Source organism: Typopeltis vanoorti, chromosome 12, assembly GCF_054136105.1.
Source record: "Typopeltis vanoorti isolate ZY-2024b chromosome 12, IOZ_Tvanoo_1.0, whole genome shotgun sequence".
NCBI classification, from domain to species: domain Eukaryota; kingdom Metazoa; phylum Arthropoda; class Arachnida; order Uropygi; family Thelyphonidae; genus Typopeltis; species Typopeltis vanoorti.
Genome location: NC_143560.1, coordinates 51520289 through 51546745, shown reverse-complemented (window position 1 = coordinate 51546745; position 26457 = coordinate 51520289). Strand labels below are relative to the sequence as shown.

The following is a 26457-nucleotide window of genomic DNA, read 5'->3' as shown; positions in this document are numbered from 1 at the left end:
AAATGTTATTTCTGTGGTATTCACAAGATGCATATCCAAAATAAACAGCATAAGAAAATAAAATAAAATGATAACAATTTGACATTTCAACCTTCCTTATGAAATTATCAAGAGCTAACTTAACCGTGGTTTCTCTCTTTTCTTAATAAATCTCTTGATAATAGGCTAAACCGTCATTCTATTTCTTTTTGCTTTTAAAAACCACGACGCATTAGGATCATTTTCAATCGTGCCATTCCTGCTGAAATTACAAGGAACGTGATCATCATCTCCTTCGGCAGGTATCAAGATGGGAACAGAACGCTTATTATTATTGTTGACTTTAAAGAGACAAATACTTTCACATAATTTTCTTTATACGAGGAGTATCCTCTTTCCCAAATGAATTCACCATTGATGGCGAGTGAAAAAAGATTATATCCTATGCCATTAATCTTTGTCTCCCTTCATATTTCTTTATCATTTTGATTTTCGTTTCTAGATAGTTTTGATGTATTTACTTATGGTTTTTCACTTTTTCCACTTCTGCTCATTTTTCCAGTTCTTGATTGTGCTCTACACACAGCATAAGAAAACACTCGAAATTATCAAAGTGTATGAATACCAATACACAGCACATCCATGTTCAAAAGTAAACAAAACGTAACTGATGAAGGCATACGCTTGCATCATGGACTAATTGCCTTGCGTAAGACAGCTGTTAGGTGGCGTGCGAGTAACGTATGCGCTTTACATAAAATTTTTAAAAGTCTTAATTTTTTTCCGTAGCCCGTTCAAGATAATTTACGCAAGTCGAATTTATGTAGGTCGTAGTTTGCCTATACACTTATTACTTGACACTTAGCTTTTATTTGCATTGCAGTTTGTCAGCTTTCTGAGACTACAACTTTATCCCGGAAATGTGAGGATCTTGCTCATGTTTACTGAGATATTTTCATTAGTTTGAAGTACATATATGCCATTAAAAATGTATAACAGCAGTGGGAAATAACCCTGCTTATATGTATATATTTTTATATTTGCTGTTTTTTTTTAATTACTCTAGTTTCGATTTATTTTTTCTTTCCTTAGTTATCTAATGTGTTCGCATAGGGATCTTCAGTCTCTTGCTACAGGATTCCATTACTTCCGCAAATTTAGACAAATTCTTGAAACTCATTATAACTTTTTTCAATTTTAGAAAATAAAAATTCTGTAGTAAGCTACGAATGCTTAATTTAATACGAATTAAAAATTTAGACATACCAATTAAAATACGAATTACAAGAAAATAACATCAAAAATCGTTCTATAGCCAAGAGACTGGTCAACAACTTGAATCACTAATGAACTAAGTAGTTCATCAGCTGGAAATTTATTAGTAACACAAGTGAATTTCGAGAAGACTGGTGAAGGACATCGTTCACCAATGAACAGAAGTGAGAAATAAGAAAACTTGAAAATACCAATCGGCGAACCTTTGCAATAGTAGGAATTACCCTCCCTAGAACACTATATCATTCGAGCACTGCTTAAAACGATCAGACAAACTTTTTCAGTCATATAAATGACCCATTCATTTTGATCTTTTCGTGAACTATGCAGCTGCAGAATTACATTTATCATGCTGAACAAAACAAAAATTAAAAAAAAAACATTTCAATATAAAACTTTAATTAATTAAACTTATTTAGGATAGCGCGCGATTGCTTAAAAATGAAGGAAATGGCAGAAAAGTAAGCAAAGTTAATGCTTTTTAAATACTCCACAGAATAGATTAAAAAAAAAGAAAGAAACAAAACAAAGACACTAACAAGCAAAGGTTAAACTGCTTAGCAACTCAAAAGTTCCAGAGTAATTTTTATTCAATTCATGACTATTAAGAGTCATCAAAATCGGTGAGCAGCTTTAATTTTAATTGGAATTGTACAATTAAAACTACCACAGATAAAAATCCATTTTTAGTATTCTAAATAATGCAAGCAAATTCAAATTGAAGTAATGCACTTGTGAGTTTGATATTTCTATCACTAATTTTAGGTACTCTACTTGATATTAATCAAGTGATTTCTATTCGTATCCTGAACGCTGGGCATGCAATGTTCATATTGTACGTACATTTCCGAACCTTTTTTTTTTAATTAGCTTATAAATCAATTATATATACACACTATGTTGGCAGAAGTATTTAGACACCAAGTTGTGGTAAAAAATCTCTAATTACAGTTCTATTACGGAGTAGGACTACCTTTGGCCTGAATGACAGCAATTATCCTTCGGGGCATGCTTTCAGCAAATTTCTGATACGTCTCAACAGGAATATTCTTGGGGGATTCAAGTCTCGACTAAATTGAGTCGGCCAGTCCAACCTTTCAAAGTTGTTTTCTGGAAACCAGCCTGGAACACGCAGTGCAGTATGGCATGAAGCATTGTTGTGCTGAAACATACAAGTATCACTGCCGAAGTACTTCTACAGTGTCGGAAGCAAGAAGTTGTCCAGGATATACAGGTAGCCATTAGATGCCATGGTTTTGAGCACGTCCACCAATGCACCAAGCTCCATCCAACTGAAACACCTCCCCCTCATACCATTATGAAGCCCCTACCTTACTTGAACAGAATTGTTGTTGTGAAACATTTACAAACGTGATTTGTCACTCCACAGAACCCTTTCTAATCATTTACGGCCAAGGACCGGTGTGAAAGACATCAGCTTAAACGTCGTTTGGCTTTCTGTGTGTGTGTGGGTGTGGGTGTGTGTGAATGGGTGGGTGGGAAGGGGTGGGTGTGAATGGGTGGGTGGGAAGGGGTGATGTGTGGCTTGTTTGTAGTAGCTCTACTGTAGTAACCTAAGGCCGTTACATGCGGTTTCTGCCCACTTCCAATTCCACCTCTCTCTCTCTCTCTCATCCTGATAGTACCATTGTTACTTCACACCAAAATATAAAGCTGACCTCCTGCCATCCCTCTTTTACTCGAACTCCTACACAGATCGCCTCCTACCATATTGGAATCCAAGCACGCTATGCTTCCTGCACTTTTTCTGGCAAAAATACATCAGAAAATTATAGATAACTTGAACACCTGGTCATGAGAGCATCTCTCTGATTGTTCTCTGTGATCCAAAATTACCATTGTTCTGCATAGTATACATAGCTGGTGCTTATCTTAATGCAGAATACATCTGATATCCAGTCAATTTCAAAACGGAGAATTAAAAATCTATCATCAAACTACCGACCAAATGCCATCACCTCGCTCCTCTCCAAAGTAGTAGAGGGAGTCATCAATACTCAACTTCTCCAGTACTTCTAAGGCCACTAATGAATCAGCAACCAACAATAGGGATTTCCTCATTTAAGATTCACAGCTATCCTCTTATTCTTACATTACCCACCATTGGATACGTGCATGGAAAATTTCAGAGAAACTGGTGCTGTCACTCTTGACATTTCCGTAGCTGTCGACTGTGTCTGGAAACCAGACCTACTGCCATCATTTTGTCTTCCTGCTACTATCTGAAATTATATAGCCATCTCTCTCTCTCTCTCTCTGGTCGTTCAATTCCACTCAAAGAGAGATAGCTTCCTCTCTTTGAGCTTCACCACCAATGGAGGAGTGGCTCAATCCTATCACCCCTTTTTCCTATACATAAATCACCTATTCGAAATCACCACTACTCATATCCACACTTTATAGACGATACTAAACTCCTGTCATCCCATTCATTCGACGATCGATACAGAACTCTAACAGCCCAGGTTACAAGAACATCTACAACTAGTGCCTTAAAGTTTAAGGGCATAAGGCTTAAACATCGATCTACATACTATCCTTCAGTGGGGCAAGGACAATCTTGTCATTGAATGCCATCAAAACATAGTCTTGCCTTTTCTTTCTCAGAGGGGGTCTCAGCTAACCCAATCACCAGACAAGATCAAATATCTCAGCTTGAACTAACATTATCCTCCAGTCTCTCCTGGTATTTAAACTCATCCCATCAATAGCTTCATTAGCATCCAAAAAACCAGGCATTCTCTTTCGGTCAAGATGCTATTTTACACCCAGAGAACTCTTAAGTGTATACAAAACCCATATTTCCTCACATGTTTAGAATACTGCTCACGTATTTGAAGTGCTGCACCTAAAACTTTCCTAAAAATCCGTGACACTGTCTGGAGGCCTGCAATTAAGCCCATAGACGATCCCCCGCTCTAACCGTGTTACTTCAATCTCTATACTCACAGATGCAATGTTTTAGTAATAGTCTGCTGAACTAGCAACAATCGTTCAAACACTTTCTGCTGCACCTCTCAATACAAGATTAATAAAGTAAACAAGAAATCAGGTGATAAATCTCACTCTATATGGATAGAAAATTATGTTTTCTGGTTTAAGGAAGAAAATCTGCTGATTCATTTAAGGAATAAGTGAAGCCATAGGGAATAAGTGAAGCCATTTTAGCTCTATCTAACTTTGGAGCCTAAGGAGGCAGCCAAATACACCTTGTGCAAATCATAGGTAGCTGGCGCGAGATTATCACTAATTTTAAACCGCATAATTTGAAGAGCGAGCGAGACGATTCATTTGGCTGAGTTTACTGGGCGAAAAGCCATAGTTCCCGGAGGAAAAATATTTCTCCTGTTACAATTCGACTGTCTTGTTGAAGGAAAAGGGTTTGAAAAGTTCCTGTAGTCAGCGGCCAGATTAAATTTAGAACATCTTTCCTCGGGATGCCTAACAGTATCGTCAAACGTGACTTCCAGAAGGCTCCTGGTTAAGGAAATATGTAACAGTAGAAAACGAGAGAGCAGCAGAACAATTGACTGAGGGATCGGCTATAAACGAAAAGCTAGAAATAAGTTACAAAAGAGTATTCAAAATCAGCCATAAAACATTTTCATTACAATAAGCGTAAATCGGTGTTAAGAGGAATGAAATACATCTAAAAATGAATCAAGATCAAAGGAATTGATATCAACTATTAAAAGCAGATTGCAGCTAAAAGTAGACGCCATCCCTCGAGGTTTAACCACACTTTGATAGGACATGGAAAAATAAGAGACTATCTTGTTTTACCTTCTAGATAGAACTGACGCTAGGGTCTTTGCCGCCCGCATGCAATTTCTATCTAAGCGCCCCTGTGACGATTCGGGCGTGTGTGGTTCTTTTACGATAATAAAAATTTAAATTTTTTGAAATTTCTTAAATAAATTTTGACAGAACAGCCACACGTTGGTTCACGAAATGTAACGAACCAGGGGTGTTGACTAGGCAGGATAATCGTTAAAAACCCGAATATTCAAAAAATTCTCAAAAGTTAAAGCAAATTTTGATAAAGCAACTTCACTTTAATCGTTGAATATACCGATCCGAATCAGTAACAAAATTAAAACGAATTTTAATTAAAGTTAAAATTTATTTGAACTAGAGTTTAAAAAATTCTTGCATTTTACAAGTTACTAAATTCTTAGTAACTTGTAAAATTTTTTTAGTAATTTTTAAAAGTGGAACCATCTTTTAGGAAAATAAAAGAAACTCAAGATGGATGAGAAAATAAGAAAAGAATTCAGAAATAATTAGAACATTTAATATAAGTATTCAAAAAATACAATCTTTACAGAATAACAGAAAATAAATTAAATTACATAAATATACTTGAAATTTTTTTTATTAAAATTTTAAGGTTTTTGATTTCATATTCACAAAATTAGAAATAATGGTCTTAACGTCTAATTCCGCACATATATCATTTTTAATAGCTATTAACGCCAAACTAACAAGCCTTTTTTGGGACATACTTTTTCTTAAGTAGGTTTTAATCAATTTCAACTTGGAAAAGGAAAGTTCGTCGCTCGCTACACTAACAGGTAAGGTTAATAGTATTCTTAAAGCAATTGAAAAGTTAGGGAAAGATAAATTATTGGACACAATAAAATTAATAATATCGAAAGGGTTTTGAATATTTAAATTATCCTTCAGAAAAATATGCCGGAAAGCACATAACTCGTCATATAGTTCTATTGCATTTACGTCTTTATTGTCGCCGTCCTTCAAGAGATTCTCTAAATCGTCACAATTTTTTCGTAAATCTTCGTTATTAATTCTTGCATTTTACAAGTTACTAAATTCTTAGTAACTTGTAAAATTATTCCGTTAATCTATACAAGAAATTGAAATTATCATAATATGTTTTTAGTTGTTCAAAACGTTCTATTAACGAACACATTGCAACGTCTAGAAGTGTATAAAACACATTCACTCTAAATTTATCTTCTGGCGATTGTGGCGTTTCGTCATGAAGCTCGTAGTCAAATTGTTGTGTCTTCTTTCGTCATCGAACTTCCGTACCAGTTTTAAATTCTTGTTCTCCATCTACCTCTTCACTCAGTTCTTTTGCGTTTATAGAACTTTAAAATTTGTATCTGATCGATACTCTTGTAAGAATATTTTTAAGTTTTCGATAGATTCTAAACCGAGTGTAATATTCATATTTTTGTCTTGAAGCATTTTACTCACAGGGTTTATTCCGTTAAGTAAATCATGCGAAGTTATAAGAGAGAAAATAAATTTGTAGTCCTTTATTTTAGCACATAATGTTTGTGCTTCATGCTGAGTATCTTTATTAAAATTTTCATTATTTAAAATTTCAAAACGTGCATCGTAAATTTCTCCTAACTGATATCATAGAGGGCGGATTGCATTAATTTTACTTTCTCATCGCGTTTCTGATGGCTGTTTCAATGTTAATTTTTTTACGAACTTTAAAAGGATTGCCCAATGTTTGTAAGAGAATGGAAAGAAATTTTATATTTCTTGAATAATTGCAAAGAAACTAATTGTATCTGCATTCACTTTGGCTGCATCGTTAATGATCAAATTTAGAGTATGAGCAGCACATGGCACGTAAAACGCTCGAGGATGTTTGTTCAAAAGCAAATTTTGGAGCCCATATTTTTTCCCTTTCATATTTACCCCATTTTCTTACCCTTGACCTCGCATGTCTTCAATGGGAATGTTCCATTTTTCCAGTTGTTCCATTATTGTTGCACATAAACCACGTTCGTTCGAATCTCATATATCTGCAAAACCTAAAACGTTTTCCCTGATCTTGACAATTCCATTGTCACAGGAAACAAAGCAAATAATAATGGTCATTTGTTCTGTTTTACTTGCATCAGGTGTGCAGTCTAAAATTATGGAATAATATTTAGATTTTTGAATTGATAATAAAATTGTATCCCTGATTGCGTTACTTAAAGTTTCCAATATTTCATTTTGATTGTCTTTTCTCAATTGGTGTACTCTATTGTTTCATTGTAGGGCCCTTTCAACATAATTTTCCATATCGGGATCAAACTTCGCAAATAGTTCGACTAATTTTAAAAAAATTGCCGTTATTCCTTTCATATAATTTATAAGATGATCCGCGAAAAGCTAAATTTCGGCTACCAAGGAATTTTATAATTTCAATCAAGTGTTCTAAAACACTTGTCCAATGTTTCTTTTCCATTTCATACATGCTTTGAGTCTAGCAATCAATAATAGTTTTGTTTTTTAAATAATTATCAAGTTCCTTCCATTTTGAGAAATTTTTCATGTGAGTTAATCTAGTCTCATGTCTATACAAAGTTATACTTACATTTCTTCAATCGTTATAACCTTCTATAAGACTAGTTGATTCAGTAGGTGCGAAAAGTTTGTAACAAAAGCAACAAACAGAATTTAAAAGTTTCGGAATAAATGAGCTATGTTCTTGGCACGAGTTCCCCGTTTTCAATTTTTCTATTATAATACGTGTCGCCAAATTTACGACCATATGTATCTCTGGGATATATTATATTTTTCTTTTGAACAGGGCCCCATTTCAATTAAAACAACTCGTAATTTTTCAAATTCTTTTAAATTTACAGAAACTAACAATGTGTTAGTTTCATGGTCAACTACAACTAAATCTTCTCCTAACTGTTTTTCATTTGAATCATGCGTCTTGTTATTTTGTTCAATAGTTGCAATAGCACTTTCATGCAAACTGGATGATGTGCACGGTTCTTCAACTCTAATTTCTGATGTATCGAGTTAGTCACAATCTGCATCAGAATATTTTAATATTAAAAAAAAAAAATATTAAGAGCCCCAGTTTGTTTCTTAATATCTGCTTCTTTCGCAGCATGACGCTTACGATTTTGTGCGCCGGATAACGTTTTTTTTTTAATTTTTGATTCCATTTCTATTTTATACCCACAAGAAATTATTACAGAACACGACACAGACAAGAAATAATAGTCCGCACTAGCCTACTGAGATGAGTACCATATGACTGGTTAACTAGCAACAAATGTTTTGTACGAAAATTCGTTTCTGCGCATAAAAACCGTTCACCGTTTCACTTTAGATAGACTGCAGTAGACACAACATTCTGCAGCCAAGCATTTAGCCTGCTCTGGCTGAAAATTGTAAACAGCCGGCTGATCAAAGAGGCGGCAATAGACAATTTTTTAAAATTTTTATTCGGTGTATCCGTCCTTATTTATTTTAATATTGATCATTCTAAGAATTTTTTGTTTTTATGATAAAAATTTGGTTTCTTAAAAATTAATTTATGAACCGTTCCCCGGCGGCGACGCCCCCTTCGTAGCAGCGCCCGCATGCACCGCATGCCCGCTTCCGCCGGCACTGCTTGTAGACATGCTTATTCTGGGGATACAGGACAATATTTTGGTGGCCTGTATTCCCAGAAGAAGCATGTTTGTTGTTTAAAAATACAGGAATTCCATGTTAAATATAAAGTAACTTTGACATTTGATGGAAATGCGAATGTTGATCCAAAACTGTAAGAATTTCTACGCCAGTGCACCGAAAGGACTCGCCGATCTTTGAAATCACTCATTAAAAAGACGGAAATCTCAAAACACAAAGCGGAATGTAGCATTTAACCAGAGAAACAGAAAAATACGAGTAATTGGTTGGTGTTTTATATTATATCGCGAACAGACCATTAGAGAAGAGAACGCTGTTTAAGATGACATACTTTATGTTAAAAAATCACACAGAACAGCTTATCCTACCCCACTCACTTTTATGACTATAGAAATTAGTATTGATCAATTTATAGTGACAGTAGATATACAAAACCGATAAGCTAGCGAACATAGCATTTACCAAAAAAAAAAAAAAAAAAAAAGGAAACAAGAAGGCATGTCTCTCATTTAATGATAAAATTTCAAAATTAGCATAACAAGACTTACTGGACAACTAACTCTAACTTTGTAGGAATAAGGAGAAAAAGAAAAAGAATGACAGCCTAGTAATAGATTAGAAAACAAAAGAATTTGATATCAGATCCTCAAAGTAAATTTTAGCAGAAAGTAGACACCATTTTTTCAGAATCATGCAATCAATAGTAAATGGATAAATGAAACATCTGTGCATAATCCTTATTCTTAAATCACATTTCTTCATTTGCTATCCTCATACTCAGTAAAGACTACAGATCGCCTGATTTTTTGAACCTGAGTTAACTGAACTATAACCGAATATCTCTCAATTTAACCGAATACACAACATATATGCACTTCAGGAGGAGAGCGGGGAGTGTAAAAACAGACATTGACAAAACAAAAATAATAATAAAATAAAAATGAATAAAATAAATCTGCTTTCTTTTATTTCCCAAAGGCTGTAGGCAAGGAAGGCTGTTTTAGCCCTGTTTATCTTTTGGAGACTTAAGATCAAACATCCTTCACCCATAACCAATCACTGACCCAAACTATCAAAGATATTAATCGGTATGCAGTGAAGAGAGTATGGCAGACAACTTCCACCATCTTGTTATCCCTAACTCTAACACTATTTCATATTGTTTGAAACAGTATGGTCTTTTCTTGGCCCATTAACCAACTTTATTGGCTTTTGTAGCAATCATTTTTTGTTATCTTTGGACAGGACTTTAGGAAAACTTCTTATAGCTAAGTATATATTCTCATGTTTAAACTGTTTTTTTTTTTTCAATTAAACAAGCCCCTACACTTCAACACTCATACTATAGCCTATAATAGTGTGAGTTCCACGATCATTTTTGTTTGAGATGGGTGATGAAATATTTCTGTTTATGGGAACAAAATTTCCAACAATGTCTTTTCAGAATACACGAAAAGAGTTAGAAATATTCTGAAAACAAAACTAAATGGATTAAACACAATTAGAGCAATGAATTCTTCGGCTATACCAGTGATCCGATACACAGCTGACATAATAGATTAGACAAAAAGAAGATCTGGACAAACTGAACCGCAAAACTAGAAAAGTAATGACAGTGCATTATGCATTACATCAATGAAGTGATGTTGACCGGTTGTACCTACCAAGGAAAATAGGTGGACGGGGTATGCTGAAAGTGAGACAGACTGTGGAAAAAGAAGAAATTAGTTTAAGAAGTTGCATTGACAATAGCTCTGAACCAATGCTTCAAGCAATTACAAGAGGGTCTTCTAAAAGCAATAGGAAACAAATCCGATTATAAAAAGGAACAACAAAATAATCGATATGTGTGCAGGAAAAATAAACCCTTGCATGGCCAATTTCTTGGAGATACTGAGGACAAAATTGACGTAAACAAGATGTGGCATTGGCTGCAATATGGATTTAAAAAAGAAACAGAAGGATTTATTCTAGCAGCTCAAGAACAGGCATTACAAACTAATACAATCAAAGCAAAAATTTTGAACATCAATAATGACAGCAAATGCAGATTATGCCATCAGAAAGATCAGACTGTAGAACATCTAATCAGTGCCTGCAGCAAAATGGCTCAAACTGACTATAAATACCGTCATGATCAAATGGCCAAAAGAATTCATTGGCATGTATGCAAAAAATATGCCTTTCTTACTTCTGATAACTGGTGGCAGCATAAAATAGAGACTGTATTGGAAAACGAAACAACAAAAGTTCTCTGGGATTTTAGAATACAATCTGATCAGCATTTGGAACACAATAGACCTGACATCACAATTATCGAACATTGACAGGTTTCCATTATTGATATCACAGCACCCAGTGACAACAACATTAACAACAAAGAACTGGAAAAAATTACTAAATATCGAGATCTGGCAATCGAAGTTGGCCCACTGTGGCTTAAACACACCAAAGTCATAGTTATCGGTACACTTGGTGCAATTTCAAAGAAGCTATCCAACTATTTACAGCAATTAAACATCAACGAAGTGACCCCATATGATCTACAAAAAAAGGCATTACTAGGAACAGTCCATATTTTACGACGCTACCTGACGGACTATTCTTAGATTCTCGGGTAGAATCTGAATTGTTCTGTATCACCAGTCAAATTTTTATTTATATGACATCTTGTTTTGACTGTGTATTAATTATGTGAATAATAATAATAATAATAATAATAATAATAATAATAATAATAATAATAATAATAATAATAATAATAATAATAATAATTTATTATTGGAGATTTGAATCCTTGTAGTAAGATTTCATGCTTATAATGCTTGATCACCAGAAGAAAGAGTAGAGGAACTTTTTATAGAACATTTCATCTGTTTCCTATAGTTAATCAATGCCAAAGGCAAGAATAGCTCATGTCTTCCAGGAAACCCAAGTTTTTAACCCCACATCTCAGGTTTTTTTTTTTCATCTCAGAAAACGTGAGTTAAAAATCACACTATTTCAGAATGAAGTACGCTTTTTTGGACTTGGTAGCTCGAAATAGCGATGATTCTATTCCTGATACCTCTAAAATTACTGATAATCATGGATTTCACTTGTGGTGACAGTGAAATGCAGACACCAGCTGTAATCCAATTTCTAAACAACTAGGCGATTTTTGCCTACTTGCCATTAGTTACTTTATATATTTCCCATTATCTTCCATAAACAGGTTTACAGGGTAATTAAAGAACTACATGATTAAGTTATATGATTACTAATCTCTTACCAAGAGATCTTACCTCTGAATTGGTCACGCCATTATTGTCATACCTTTCTCAGTACTTCTAATTACATCAATCCACCTTCATCTTTGTCTTCCTCCTAGTTTTTTACATATTTCATCAGATATCTGTTTTGCTGAGTTTTCAACTTTAATAATAATAATAATAATAGGGAGCCTGAGTAGCTCAGAAGAAGTAGCGTTTGCACTCTATGCCGCTACATTTTCTAAGCCTTTTCTCGACCACTTTCCGAGTTAGTCGATCTCTGGCACGGGATAGCGGGTTTTTTTTTCCCGGAAACTCGAGTTTTTTGTCCCGTAAACTGACGAAAATCGGCCGTCGAATCCACATTAGTTGCAGACATTAAAAGTATTGCGTTAGGATTAGGGACCACGAAATAGAGGCACTTGCTAGCCGCCTTCTTCGCTGCATACTGATTAATTAGTGGTAGTCTTGGGCCAGCTATCTCTGATTGGCTTCCAGTGGAGATTGAACTGCCCACTCAGTCTCCAAAAGTTAGATAGGGCTAAAACGGCCTCGACTCTCTATACGTAAACAGAAAGGCGTTAGCTGATTTTTTAAATAATAATAATAATAATAATAATAATAATAATAATAATAATAATAATAATAATAATAATAATAATAATAATAATAAGATGATGAAGAAGAAATCTAAGATAGAGTTCATTAGGTCTCAAGAAATTAGGAGAGCCTTGTTTCTATAATCTTCTAGAAACTGCTCAGTTTTTACCTGGTATGAGTTTATTTGTATATGTAGCAAGTTTATTAAGTACGATCTGCTCCATAATTTATTGAATGATTTGTACCTGTACCATAGTAACCCTTTAAGCAACCAAGACAATTCTTCAGAGGTGCAAGTTTGGATGGCTGGAAAATCCGGTAAAATTGTAAAAACGTATTTGTTTTTTATTATTTTCTTGAATTTAGGGGTGGAAACAGTGCTTTCGTTTGGGCTACCTTTACCCAACCAATGGTCCTGATGTCTTGCAGTATCTGATCGAATTAATTAATTTATAAGGTGTAACAGTGGCGCACTCAGGATTTAATCTTGGGGGGGGGGGGAGCCGAGTTGAATGGCTAAAAATATTTTTAGCGCTCAATTTCGTTCACCTTGTGTTCACAGAGGCCGTGATTCTCGAGAGCTATAGGGTATTCCCACCTTATGTGACCGCTAATTCATAAGTAATATAGAAATAGAAGACACGACACAACATAGATAAAAAAATGAATTTTAATTAGGAAAAGATTTTTGGAAAATTTTGTAGTGTTTTGTTATCCTTTTTCTTTGGGGGTGCTGACTATTCCCCCCCCCCTGGTGCGCCATTGAGGTATAATCAGTGTAATATTTAAGTTGGGTATATGTCCAGTTTCGACGATTTTTTTTTTTTATTGATTATAGTATGATCTCGTTTGGGTTAATTTCATGAACTACAGAGAATATATATTGTGGTTGGGAACTACGGTGTCTGATTTGCTTGTGACACAACTAGAAGGTTACACTATGTGAATGGAGGGTTCCCCCCTTTTTTTTCTATGGTATTCTGGAACTGAATTTACAAAGTTCTTTTTCAAATCATACGTTAGAGATTAGAAAGGTTTGACTTCCTCCATGAATAGGTTGACCATATTTCCTTGAGGCAAAAACGTGACATTGGGATGGCAAAAACGTGACGGGGTTATGTAATATTCTGTATTCATGAAAAAGTAAGACGATAAAAAAAAGTTTTACTTTGCCCAATATGTATGGTGATAAAATGTTGGTTATTATTGCTTCTGATTTGGTATGTGCTGAAGAAAATTTTTGTTCATAAATTTTATTGATCAATGTCTACAAGCAGTCATTTGCTCGAAAACTTTGGCCGTGACCCACAGTATGATTTGCAACAAGAGCTTCACTTGCTGCAATTTTATCACTTTGGCTATCACCATCACATCTCACCATAAACGAACTAATGTTTTTAACTGAAGCCAGAGTCTTTTTAGCATCCTTATGTTTCTGGCTACGTAGATGGCGATTGATGTCGCTTCTGCCTCCACGATCAATGGAAACATGGGTATTACAATTTTGGCACACCACTTTTATTCCATCACTACACAACTTGTCCAGTGTAATACATTTGAATTCTTTTTGGAGATTGTCATTAAAATTGCAGTTTCGCCTCTTTGACGTTGCAAGGATAGACTTAAAAGTTTAAAAAAATATGAAATTTAAACCACTGAATATTGAATAACAAAGTCACCGGTTAGTATACAAGCAAAACAAAAACTAACACTACAGCAGAACAGACGCCGCGTCTGAGACGTGCAAGCGTTGCCAAAATGTATTTTTTGTTTTCTCTGAATAAATCACTGCAGATATCGATATTTAGTATCGAACAATGCGATTCCATAGTTATACAAAATACTGGTACCCATGATATTGATATACGATTATAGGTCTCAAATCAGTCAAAATCAGCTATCGCTTTTTTATTCCCATATAGGGAGTAGGCGAGGCCATTTAGCCCTATCTAACTTTGGAGACTGAGTGGGCAGTTAAATCTCCACTGGCAGCCAATCAGAGATAGCTGGACCAAGGCTATCACTAATTAAGCGGCACACAGTGAATAGAGTCGGCTCAACAAGTGCCGCCATCTCGTGGTTTCTAACCCTAACACAATATTTTTTTTTAATGTCTGAAATAATGTGGGTTCTGCAGTCGATTTTCTTGAGTTTACGGGACGAAAAATCCGAGTTTCCGGGAGAAAAAACCCGCTTGCCCGTGCCAGAGATCGACTAACTGGGGAACCGGTAGAAAAAAGGCTTAGAAAAATTTCCTCTAGTCGACGACTAGATTCGAAACAAAATCTTCCTTCGTGCGGTCAAGCGCCGTGGTATGCAAGTGTCACATCCACTGAGCTTTTTTTTTTTTTTTTTAAGTAAGAAATGATTTTATTAACTTTTCATGACTACAAATAATGAAAATATGATGCAAATTAACTTTAATGACTGAAAATAAAATGAATTTGCTGTATCACAAATGGCCAAATTTCAGGAATGAAATTGCATAAGTCTGTGGATCAAAGTACCAAAAAATGAGGCATTTGACCAATATTAAAGTATATTTATAGTTTTTATTAAAACGGGACAAAATTGACATTTTCATTAAAACGATGGGACGGCTGGAAGATATGGAAAAAAAAAAACGGTACTGTCCCGTTCAAAACGGTACGTATTGTCAGCCTATCCATGAAGTTGTTTTATGGTTTCAAAGATAGTGGTTTAGTACAATCGAGCATCTCGTCAATCAGATGCCAGGTTTGTATATAAAACAGCAATAATAATAACTTCCACGGATGACTTCTTATCGTTAAACTTTTATTTGCCCAACACTATGAAAATAACTAATTGCTCACTAAGTTGCTCTTAATAACTAATGTCTTTAGCATACAGCTTCCTCGTCCTCCTAATTACCAAATTATGTAAATATCATTCCCCAACTCTCAAACCCAACAGTTTACAGACATGATTTTGCCTTTATAAACTTGCTTTTGAGCAGACGTAATTTGCCTAAGAACTGCATATGAGTAGAACCTAGGGAGGAGTGGGGAAATGCTAAGCTTAGTTTTTACCTTATAGTAATATTTAAAAAAAAATAGAATATGAAAAGAAGCAATGATGAAATGAAAAAAATATATATACATTGATTCAAATAAAAGAAAGAAGGTAAAATAGTCGGTGCATGAAATATCCAACCGCCACACTACTGCGGCGCTAATATTTTCAGTTGAATGTTGGTACGAAATATGGAAAATGGGCGGAGTTTCACTTTTAATATGCAACTGTTACTATCTGTATGTATTTACTGGCGTTTTGTAGAAAGTAGTTGTGAAGTTTTTTCTCTGAACCCGTGTTTGTTTGTAATGTGTATGCTACAAGTCCTTATGCGGTGATGGCTATGTAAATTTGCTTGAAATGTTTACAGCGCTGAATCCGTTTTTTATTGTAGTTGTGGTCTGATCATATAATGATGATTATGATTTATTATTATAAAATAAAACTTGAAAAATGCAGAAGTGATGGAGTGAAAGATAAAACACAAACGTTATAATGAGCGAACTGAACAAAAGCTTAACATCCATGGATTGGTTACCTCGGCTTAATGTAAGAGGTAATCTGAATGGAGAGTCCGATTTCAAAGGAAAATGTAAATCACATAGTTGCATGTGTGATAATAACACTTCTGGCAGTTGTAATCAATGCAGACTAAGCCTAAAAGAAGGCAAACCACCGTATAGTTACGCTACATTAATATCTACTGCCATAAACACTTCGCCAACAAAAAAGATGACGCTAAGCGAAATTTATAACTGGATATGTAGCAATTTTCCCTATTATCGCGAAGCTGGTGACGGGTGGAAGGTAAGTTTTCATTGCTTGAAAAGTATTTGGCTGTAGTATTTTTATAATGCATAGAACCAATTTACTAAGATTGCAGCATAAATACCTTAGCGACATATTCAAAGATGACATTTGTACCATTGCTGCATAATAGATAATTACATCCCCTTCTCTCCGTAATGCATTTTATTTCCAAATTTTAAATGATTTTCTTCCATTGCTAAAATGAACAAGTATTTCAGATTGGAAGAATTCCACTGGGTTAACGACACTTTAGTACTTTATATTATTGAGTCCTTGGAGGTGTCGCGCAATAATAATAATAATAATATTTTTATTATTACTAAGCTAAGTTAACAGTAATCTTAAGCCAACAGGAACTTACACCGAGGTGGCAGGGTTTTTCCTTTCCGGAAACTAGGGTTCTCCCCGCAAAACGAAAATCAGCCAGGACTGGTGCAGTTGCCTTATTTGTTTGAGAATTAAAAACAAACAGACCCTTAAGCCAAGAGTGTACTACAGAAATCTTGAATTTAGTTATCAGAAAAAAAAATCAAGCTGAATTTAGTTATTACTATTTTAACGTTTGTGTTTATTTTGCAAATTGAAAGAAAAGTTATTATTATGTAACACCTCCAGGGAGTCCAAAGACTCATCGAGGGAAGGAACCGTCTGCACCCTGCCACCAACCACAACTACCTTCATCATCCACACCAATGCCATTTACTGCCGACCACCACCTCCACTACTAGTATTTTCACAGACAATCACAAACATCTATGCCCACACCTGGATTCGAACCTGCAGCCTTTTGGCTGGAGAGCAGATACGCTAACCACTTGGTCAACCAGGCTGGCATAATCTCATAGTGTGTGCAACAGTGAAACATGCACATCTGGTGCTGGATTAGTTCCAAAATTACCAGTCACTAAAACAAACTGACCTCTGGAATGTATAGTTTTATAGGTATGACATGAATAGCTCTGCAGTGTTTTCCATGCCACATCAGAACCCATTTAAAATTTAAATCACAGGAGTGTGAGGAACTTTTTCTGTATAGGATTGCATTTGCAAATCCTTGTTTTACTATCCCACCCACTGTTATTAAAGATGGTGATGTAGGGACCACAAGGGCCTTTCTGTTGAGATTAGAAGCAAGGAACATCAGGGCTGCATCATTCCTGGAGTGTGATAAGCTTAGCCAAAATGATGCACTCATATTGACTTAAATTTGAAACTTGAAGCTTTATGATACAATATCAAAGTTTGGGGAAGTAAACATGATTATTATTATTACGTGACACCTCCAAGGAGTCCAAAGACTCTTCGAGGGAGGGCACCCACTCTACAACTTTCAGTCTCCACCACTCAATCCAACTACAGCTAACCACAACTACTATTATCTCCACCAATGCCATCTACTGCCCACCATCAATAGTGTTTTCATAGATAATCGCAAACACCCATGCCCCCAGCGGAATTCAAACTCGCAGCCCTTTGGCTGAAGAGCAGATAAGTTAATCACTCCGCCAACCAGGCCATTAGTTATTAATAATTTTTGTAATAATGAATGAGGTATGTAACCTTGCATTTGAATTACAAAAACTAACCGTCATTTTCTTTCAATTTTAATATGTTTTCTTGCTTACTCATTTGTAACTAAGACATAGGGAAGTAAATACATGCTATGTGACATTGTTTAGAATGTGAATGAGATGTCTGTTTTGAATGTTGAAAGTGTCGGTTGATCTTTTTTGTTTTTTTTCCCTAATGTGCTCTGTAACAAGGAGGAAATATATAGGAGTAATAAATTCTATTATTGTTTACGTGTTAATAATTATTAACTAAATATGTCTATTTACACGTTCCTTTGGAAATGTCAAGGAAGGTATCCTCTGACGTTAGGATTGTTCACTAGTAGCACCAGAGTCTGTTTGGCATAAGCTGTTTGTTGTTCATTCCTTGAGAAGGCAGGATTGACTTGACTGAGAGAGGCTGTATATTCATCACCAGTCCCCTTAGTGGTACGAGAGAGAGAGAGATGTGATAGGGAAAGTTGAGTGATAGGATATTTGGGAATGAAGTATAGTATAGCGTATAGCTACTAAACAGTGTAGACAGGATGGCCTTCAACAGAGTTGGATTGGTTGTACGTAGAGAGGCATGAGAGTATTGTGATAGGAAAGACATTTTTTTTATATTAATGCATGAAGTGTCATCAGAAATGAGGGAGCTAATCTTGAGGCAGTGAGTCAGTGTTCCTAAGGATAATTCACATAAATGAAATATGGTTAAATGAACCACAGAGAAAGGGGTGTAGAATCTTTCTGCAAGCGAAGAAGTATATGATTAATGATAGTGAGGAATGATGAAAAATGGTAGTGAATGAAATCTTGCAGCTATTTAGTTTAAGGTTCAAATAAACAGGTCTCTGTCTCTTGGAATGAAACATTCTATAATCAATTAAACATTGATTACAGAATGTTTAATGAAATTACTTTGATAAGTTGTAAAAAAAAAAACAGTGATCAAAATGGGTTTTTAATTATGTAAATATGGTTTAGCAGGAGGAGTCATATGTGAAAGCAGAAAATGAAATTTCTAGTTTTTGAGGGATAATTACTTTAGGCAACATGAGGTTTAAAGTTTTGTATCAGGTGACATCCCCATAGGCTGTGGTTTTGAATTGCAACCAGCTGGCAAGAATGATTGAGCTACTGACTTAGAAGGTAGTCATGTAAGAAAGGCTATTGTCAAAAAAGTATGTAAAGGTAAATTATAAGGCAGGTAATTATGAACAGTTCTGTGGTCCACTAACATCAATCCCATCGAATGATGAACTGTGGAAAAAACAGGTTGATGGAATATTGAAGTTGGATAACTCATAGTCAGTAACCTAACACAGACAACTTATAACAAATACAACATACGTTTAACACAGACAGTATACAACTGCATAAATACTCAGGTAATTAAAGTAGGAGTAGACTGAATGAATGAATGGCACAGCTAGGTGAACAGTATCAGAAAACTAGTTATGGAGAAAATGTAAAATGAGTTGATAATGATTAGGTGCATTAGGAGTATAAACCACAGGCCAGAAAATTGATAAATAAAAACTTGCAGTGCAGATCAGAGAATGAGACTAAAAGAAATGTAAAGGAATTCTTTGATTTGTGGCAAGTACGAGGAAGAGTAACTACAAAAAAGGGAAGGGTGTCATTAGTAGGTGGAGATGGTAGCAAAGTGACCACAACAGGCTATAGTGGAATTATTTAATGAGCATGCTGTCAGTGTATCATATTGATGTGATTGCTTTGTGGTGCTGTAGGATCTGTAAATTGTCCTTAGGATATTTAACCAGACTGTTTAATTGAACTTTCCATAGGAAAGGCCCTTAATGACTGAAAAGAGGACAGAATAGTACCACTGACCAAACACATGCTAAAAGATGTTGAAAGTTTTTCCACTTTGTTATACTATAAAGTTGCCAAGGAATATAATTTCTTGGCAACTTTATAGTATAACAAAGTGGAAAAACTTTCAACATCTTTCTATCTTGGTTTAATCTTTTATCTAAGTGTAAGCATCTATTGCAACATCTATCTTTAATCCAGAGTATTTTAATAAGGTGCGACACCATTTGGCTACTCGTATATGGAAATATGATTTCTGCATTACTTCAACCTTGGTATCACTTCTGGGTTTGGCTCCCACTCACGAGACCTCAGTAAAGGTCGAAACCGGTCTAGGTACTGACCCTTCCCATAATGCATAGCATTATACATGTCTGTAAGGATATGTGCTTTGCATTATAGGATACTAAAGCAAGTGATGTGAAGTCATTAGCTTCTATATACGAGTTACTCAGTCCTGAAATTACTTTGGGCGCAAACTTTGTTTGCTTACACTTGGATAAAGGATTAAACCAAGAATATAATTTCTTGGCATCTTTAATTTATAGTATAACAAAGTGGAAAAACTTCCAACATGTTTAGAAATGGAATACAGGATTAGATTGGTAGACAGTGGATTCTCTAATGGTCAGTATTGGTGTCTGAAGGTAGTCTTGCTTGATCAAGCACACTCGACTTGCATTTTATGATTGTGACAGATGTTCTGGATAAGTGTAGCTTGCACAATGATTTTATTGAATTTTATGAGGGTATTTGATAGATTTACAGCATGGCAAGTTGGTGTACAAGCTAGGAAAATGGGGATGGATAATAGATTGACTGTTTAGATGATATTGTCTCCTCATACATGTTCATCAAATTATATATGACAGTAGTCCTACAGCAGGTTCTAAGGAAGAAATAGAGGAACTTTTTTTAAATCAGCAGAGAAGGCAAGTGACACAAAGAAATGAGAAAAGTTGGACCTTATTGGAGATCTAAACAGCAGAGTTTCAATCAGAGTAGGAAAGGATTATCAAATGCATAGAAATATTTTTTTAAAAATTAGAGAAAAGAGCAAAGCTAATAATAATGGTAAGTACTTGGTGGGTTCTGTTAGTCATTACTAACATAAAGATGAGCACCAAAAATGCGGAAAGAAGATGCAAGAAATAAATTTCAGTGATCATGTTATTGTTGATAGTGATATTTTCATGTTGGTTCAGGACATAAGTATACAAAGGATTTGAAATAGGAAGTGATTGCTATGCTGTTTGGAGCAGGATAAAATTGAATATCATATTGAAAAGAAAAGGGTGTAAAAAAAGTTTTAAAAATAAATGAAAGTTGGAAAAACCCAAAGAGGAAACCCTTTGACCTCCATATGAGATTTGCTAAGTCATCTTCAATTAAAAAGTGAAGCCCAGATAAAGGTTCTTAGTGTGTTATATGGGATTTAAAGCAGGTCTTTTGAACCAAAGGGCATTGTTGAAACTGACTGAGCCAGCTACAGAGACTCTATCTACATATATTATTCAATAAAAAATGAAAGAGTTTGATGACAAGAATCAAATCTTAGAGACCTGTTGGCAAACTCTGAAAACATCGATCAGCCAGGAAATCATGTGGAAGTTGTCTACAAGGACAGAAAAATTGAAATCCCATGGTCTCAAGAAGCACAGGAAATCATGGGAAAGAAAAAACCATATCAAAATTGTGTAGCAAGTAAATCATCACATTCTCTGAGAGAATGCACACAAAAATCTAAGAAAGGCATATAAATGTGTAAAAGCAGATAAGCCGAAGTCATGGGAAGAATTTGGTAAGAATATAGAAGATAAATTTCAGGAAGGGATAAAATGTTCGAAAAAGGTGATATGATAACTGAAGATGAAGATATTTTTGATGTCTGAAGTAATTACTTTGGAAGGTTAAGCCATCAAAGAGTGTGGAAAGGCAGCTGGATTATGTGATATTCGATCAGAAATGCTCAAATATGGAAATATAAAATTAGAGAAATTTCCTTACTGAGTATTCTAGGTAAGATTTATGCAAGCATACTTGAGACTAAGAAAAATTGTTGAAGAAAAACTAGAGAAGAAAAGACTGGATTTGTGTCAAATAGAGGAAGTTAGGATCAGAATATAAGGCAAATATTTGAGACATCATAGACTGTAAGAAGGAGCTATATTTAAGATTTGTTGATCTGGAAAATGCATGTGACAAGGTACCAAGAGAAAAACTGTTCAAAATATTACAATTATATGATATAAATTATATTGAGCAATACATTATCTTTGAATTGCAAGTCTAAAAATTGAAGGAGGTACAGGAAGATGGTTTCATATTAAATTAGGCATGAAACAAGGGTTCACATTATACCCACTGCTATCCATCTATATGGAAGTGGAAATAATGTGCATGTCCAACCATCCATGCAAAAAAGAAAAGGGTTACTTTTCACTCTTATTCACTACCTCCTTTCAGATATAATTTTTGTTATCTTCCTCTCAGCTCTTTCCAAGATACCACATCTTCTTCAAATCCTGGTGACCGGATTTGAGCACAATCTAGATGTGGAACCAGGACTTTATACAATGAAATCACTACTCTTTTATCTCTGCTGGTTATAGTCCTTTTTAGTATTCCATCAGTCATCTGGGTTTCCTTCACCACCTTCTCAATATGTTCTCCATTTCTTCTGGTATTATAATTCCACCAGCAGAGTATGCAGCCTTCCATTAATGGATCCCAGATTTCAAGATCTTACATTTAGTTGCACTGAACTGGATTCCATGTTCATTTGCCCATCTATCCAGCTTATTTAAATTTTCCTGAAGGGCAATCACGTAAAAATAATGTGCTTTTGAATTTGTTATACAATCATGATATTTCAGCTGGAAAAACAAGATCTATAGAAAAGTTGAAGGCACTGCCATGGGTAGCCCTCTGTCTCCACCTTTGGCAAACTATTTTTTGAACCATCTGGAAGATCCCTTATTCTCATCCATTCATTCCCAACCTCCTATTGCTTTCATTATGTTGATGATGTCTTTGTTATTTGGCTTCATTCTAAAAATGAACTTGCTACTTTCCTACAACAGATCAATAGCCTTCATCCATGCATTCAGTTCACCATGCAAAAAGAAACGGCTGGTAGTTTACCATTCTTCGACATCCTTCTTACATGCACAGCCTCCAGTAATTTATCAACCAGTGCTTATCAAAAACTTGCCTTTACTGGCAGATACATTAATCAAAAGTCTGCTCATCACACCTCTCAAAAAATTGGTTTTATCAAGTCTTTAATTAATAGAGCACATAAGGTGTGCTCCTCTCCCTCAAGCTTACAAGAACTTCTCACTATCAAAACATTAATGGAATTTAATGGTTACAACCCTAATCAAATCCAGCAGATAATTGACTCCTACGTTCCAACACCTCCAGATTCTTCAACAGACCACAGGGTCTATTGAAGTGTTCTGGCATCTCAGAACCGATTGGTAGAATTTTGAACAAGTATCATCTCATTCCCACATATTTTCCGATCAATAAAATTTCTCATCTGTTGCCATCTACAAAAGACAGACTGACACCACTATTATTAGCTGGCGTTCAGATACCATGTGAAGTAAACTAACATACTTGGGACAAACAGACCTGTTCTGTGGAAAAAAGAATTAAAGAACATCAATATTATATTGAATACACGAAACCTCAAAAGTCTGGTCTGGCACAACATAGTATTGATACTAAACACAATATCCAGTGGGATGATGCTCTTGTTCTCCATAGATGCAGGTGTAAATATGAACGCCTTTTCAAAGAAAGTTGTGAAGCCCTTTTACATTAGCCGAATCAGAAAAATTGTCTCTCTCCCCCAAAAGTTTGGGAGATTCTTATCTTATGTAACCATCCAAAATAGTTTTTAATAATATTTTAATAATATTATTTATTAATATTAATTTCTAGCATGCAGCAACAGTTTTTAATTGGTAAACCACTGACTGTTGTATGTACTTTGTATTCCCATTCCTTTGATTTGCTTGTTTCTACACACTGATGATGTACTGTTATTTTCAGTACAAAATATCTGTACTTTAATTTCATTAAAGTTAGTTACTGTGGTTATCGTGTAATTTATTATTTATATTTGTGCCACTGGTACCTTTTTAAAGATTAGACTCCATTGGTTAAGTAATCTACATTTATCTGACCACCTCAGGAAGGCAGTTTGCCATTCTGATATTTGAAGGGTTAGATAACTGAAATAAATTTACATGGTACTATATCAGAATTTGGTTGACATTCTCATCTTAGAAAAGCAGACAGTTCTCTCCCAGAATTGTCTGCTTTTCTGGGATGAAATAGCCAATAAAGTGATCACTAAATGGCTCCACAATGTCATGCACTAGTTCTCCAATTTCTATTCAACATGATCAATTTGTTGATTATGTTGTCTATTTCCATATTTAATTTACCATCTTCACTAAAAATTGTTTTACTTATTTACTTATTGTTTTACTAGCTGAAATGTTTTACTTATTCTATAGGTTCTCGGTTCAAACAGTTAATATTTTCAATGCTTCTGCCTATTTTCTTTGCCTTGTTATTGCTGACCTTCATATCATATCTATTACAACAATTATTCAATTTAGTCAGGGAATCTTGCAGACTTGTAGTGGGTTTATTTAAAAGTATAACATCGTCTGCATAAAGCAAAAAGCTGACATTAACATCTCCAATTCTGATATCAGGTTTAATACCACTTTCTTTCATAATGTGATCCATATAGATAATGAATAACAGAGGGGATAATGTACATCCTTGTCTGACACCAGATTTAACATTAAACCATCTTCCTGTACTTCCTTCAATTCTAACTGCTGACTTACAACTCAAATAAAGACTAAGTATTGCTTGATATAATGGTCCATTGACACCACAACTGTAGCGTTTTGAATAGCTTTTCTCTTGGCACCTTGTCATATGTCCTTTCTAGGTCTACAATACTTAAATACAGATCTTTGTTATATTCCCATGATTTCTCCACTATTTGTTGTAAAGTGAAAATCTGATCCTGACAGTCTCTATTTGGCCCCTGAATCCAGTTTGTTCTTCACCAAGCTTCCCTTCCACAATCCTTCTCAACTGTTTCTCAAGTATACTTTCATAAATCTTACCAGGAATACTCAGTAGGGAAATGTCTCTGTAATTCTCACATTCATTTTTATTTCCCTTTTTATATATGGGTACAATGAGAGCTCTATTCCAATCATCTTGAACTCGTTCCTCTGTCTAGACTTTCTGAACTATGCATTGCAGCCACTGCAAGACTTTTATACCTCTGTACTTGAGCATTTCTGGTCAAATATCATCTACTCAAGCTGCCTTTCCACATTTCAGGCTTTTGATGGCTTTTTCTACTTCAAGCATTGATGTGTATTTCTCATTGCATGCCTATTGAGTGTTTTTTACCACTCACTGATTATTTTATTTAGCAATTTTTTTTGAATTAATTACTTCATACATCAAGGATATCTTTTTCTCCAGTTTTCATGTCACCTTTATTATCTCAAATTGCTTTTACAGCACTTTTTCCTCCATTTCTGAGCTTTTTCAACAGGCTCCAGAATATTTTGGCACCTTCTTGATATTTGTTTTTATGTTCTTACCAAAGTCTTCCTATGACTTTTGTTTAGCTAGTTTTACACAGTGTTTAGCTTTCTTACAATTGTCTCTGTATTCTCTAAGAACACAAGCTGACTTATTTGCCAGGAACTTTTGATAAGCTTTTTTCTTTTCCTTGACTGCCTCTAACTTCTTGTGTCCACCATGGAGTTCTGATTTTACTATCCTTGCAGACAACCTTGCCATGTGCCTCTCTGGCTGAATCAATCAATGGTTTCTTCATGGCTTGCCACTAAATTTCTAAGGTTTGGTTCCTGTTCTCAAACTCTTTCATTTTTTCTTGAATAATGTTTGTGTATTTTAGTCTATAGTTCACATCTTAGAGCTGTTCAACTTTTTATCTGCTTTAAAACTTTCTTACATATTCTTCTTTTCAGTATGAAATTCAATTTTATCCTGCTCAAGACTAAATGGTGATCACCCAATTTCAAATCCTCTGTACACTCTAGTGTCCTGCACCAGGGAGAAAACATCACTGTCAACAATAACATAATCAATGAGGCTTTTCTTATTCCTTGTCTCTTCTCTCCATGTGAATTTGTTCACATTTTTATGTTGGAACATTGTATTAGTAATAACCAGTCCATGTTCTGAGCAGAAATCCAACAGGTATTTGCCATTACCATCTTTACTAAAAAGTATACCAAATAGTTGAAATGTTTTACTTCTTCTATGGGTTTTCTATTCACAGTGCAGTTGATATTTTCAATCTTTCTGCCTAGTTTCATTGTCTGTGTCTTGTTGTTGCTGATTTTCATATCTAATTTATTACAGTTATTCAATTTAGTTAATGAATCTTGCAGACTTGTCTGGATTTATTTTAAAAGTATAACATCATCTGCATAAAGTACAAGCCGAGATTAACGTCTCCGATTTTGATTCTGGTTTCCTTCATAAGGTGATTCATATAGTAATGAATAACAGATGGGATAATGTACATCCTTGTCTGACACGAGATTTAACATCAAACTATCTTCCTGTATTTCTATGAATTCTAACTTCTGACTTACAACTCAAACAAA

General features: G+C 34.9%; 1 protein-coding gene across 1 annotated transcript in view; it reads left to right on the top strand.

The window, feature by feature from the left end:
• Positions 1 to 15876: 15876 nt before the first annotated feature.
• LOC150100786 (uncharacterized) overlaps positions 15877 to 26457 on the top strand; it is a 164205-nt gene continuing 153624 nt past the window's right edge. Inside the window, exon 1 of the mRNA XM_090401833.1 lies at positions 15877 to 16370. Coding sequence (XP_090257959.1) covers positions 16059 to 16370 — 312 coding nt within the window. The 5' untranslated portion in view covers positions 15877 to 16058. The remainder of the gene's footprint in view (positions 16371 to 26457) is intronic.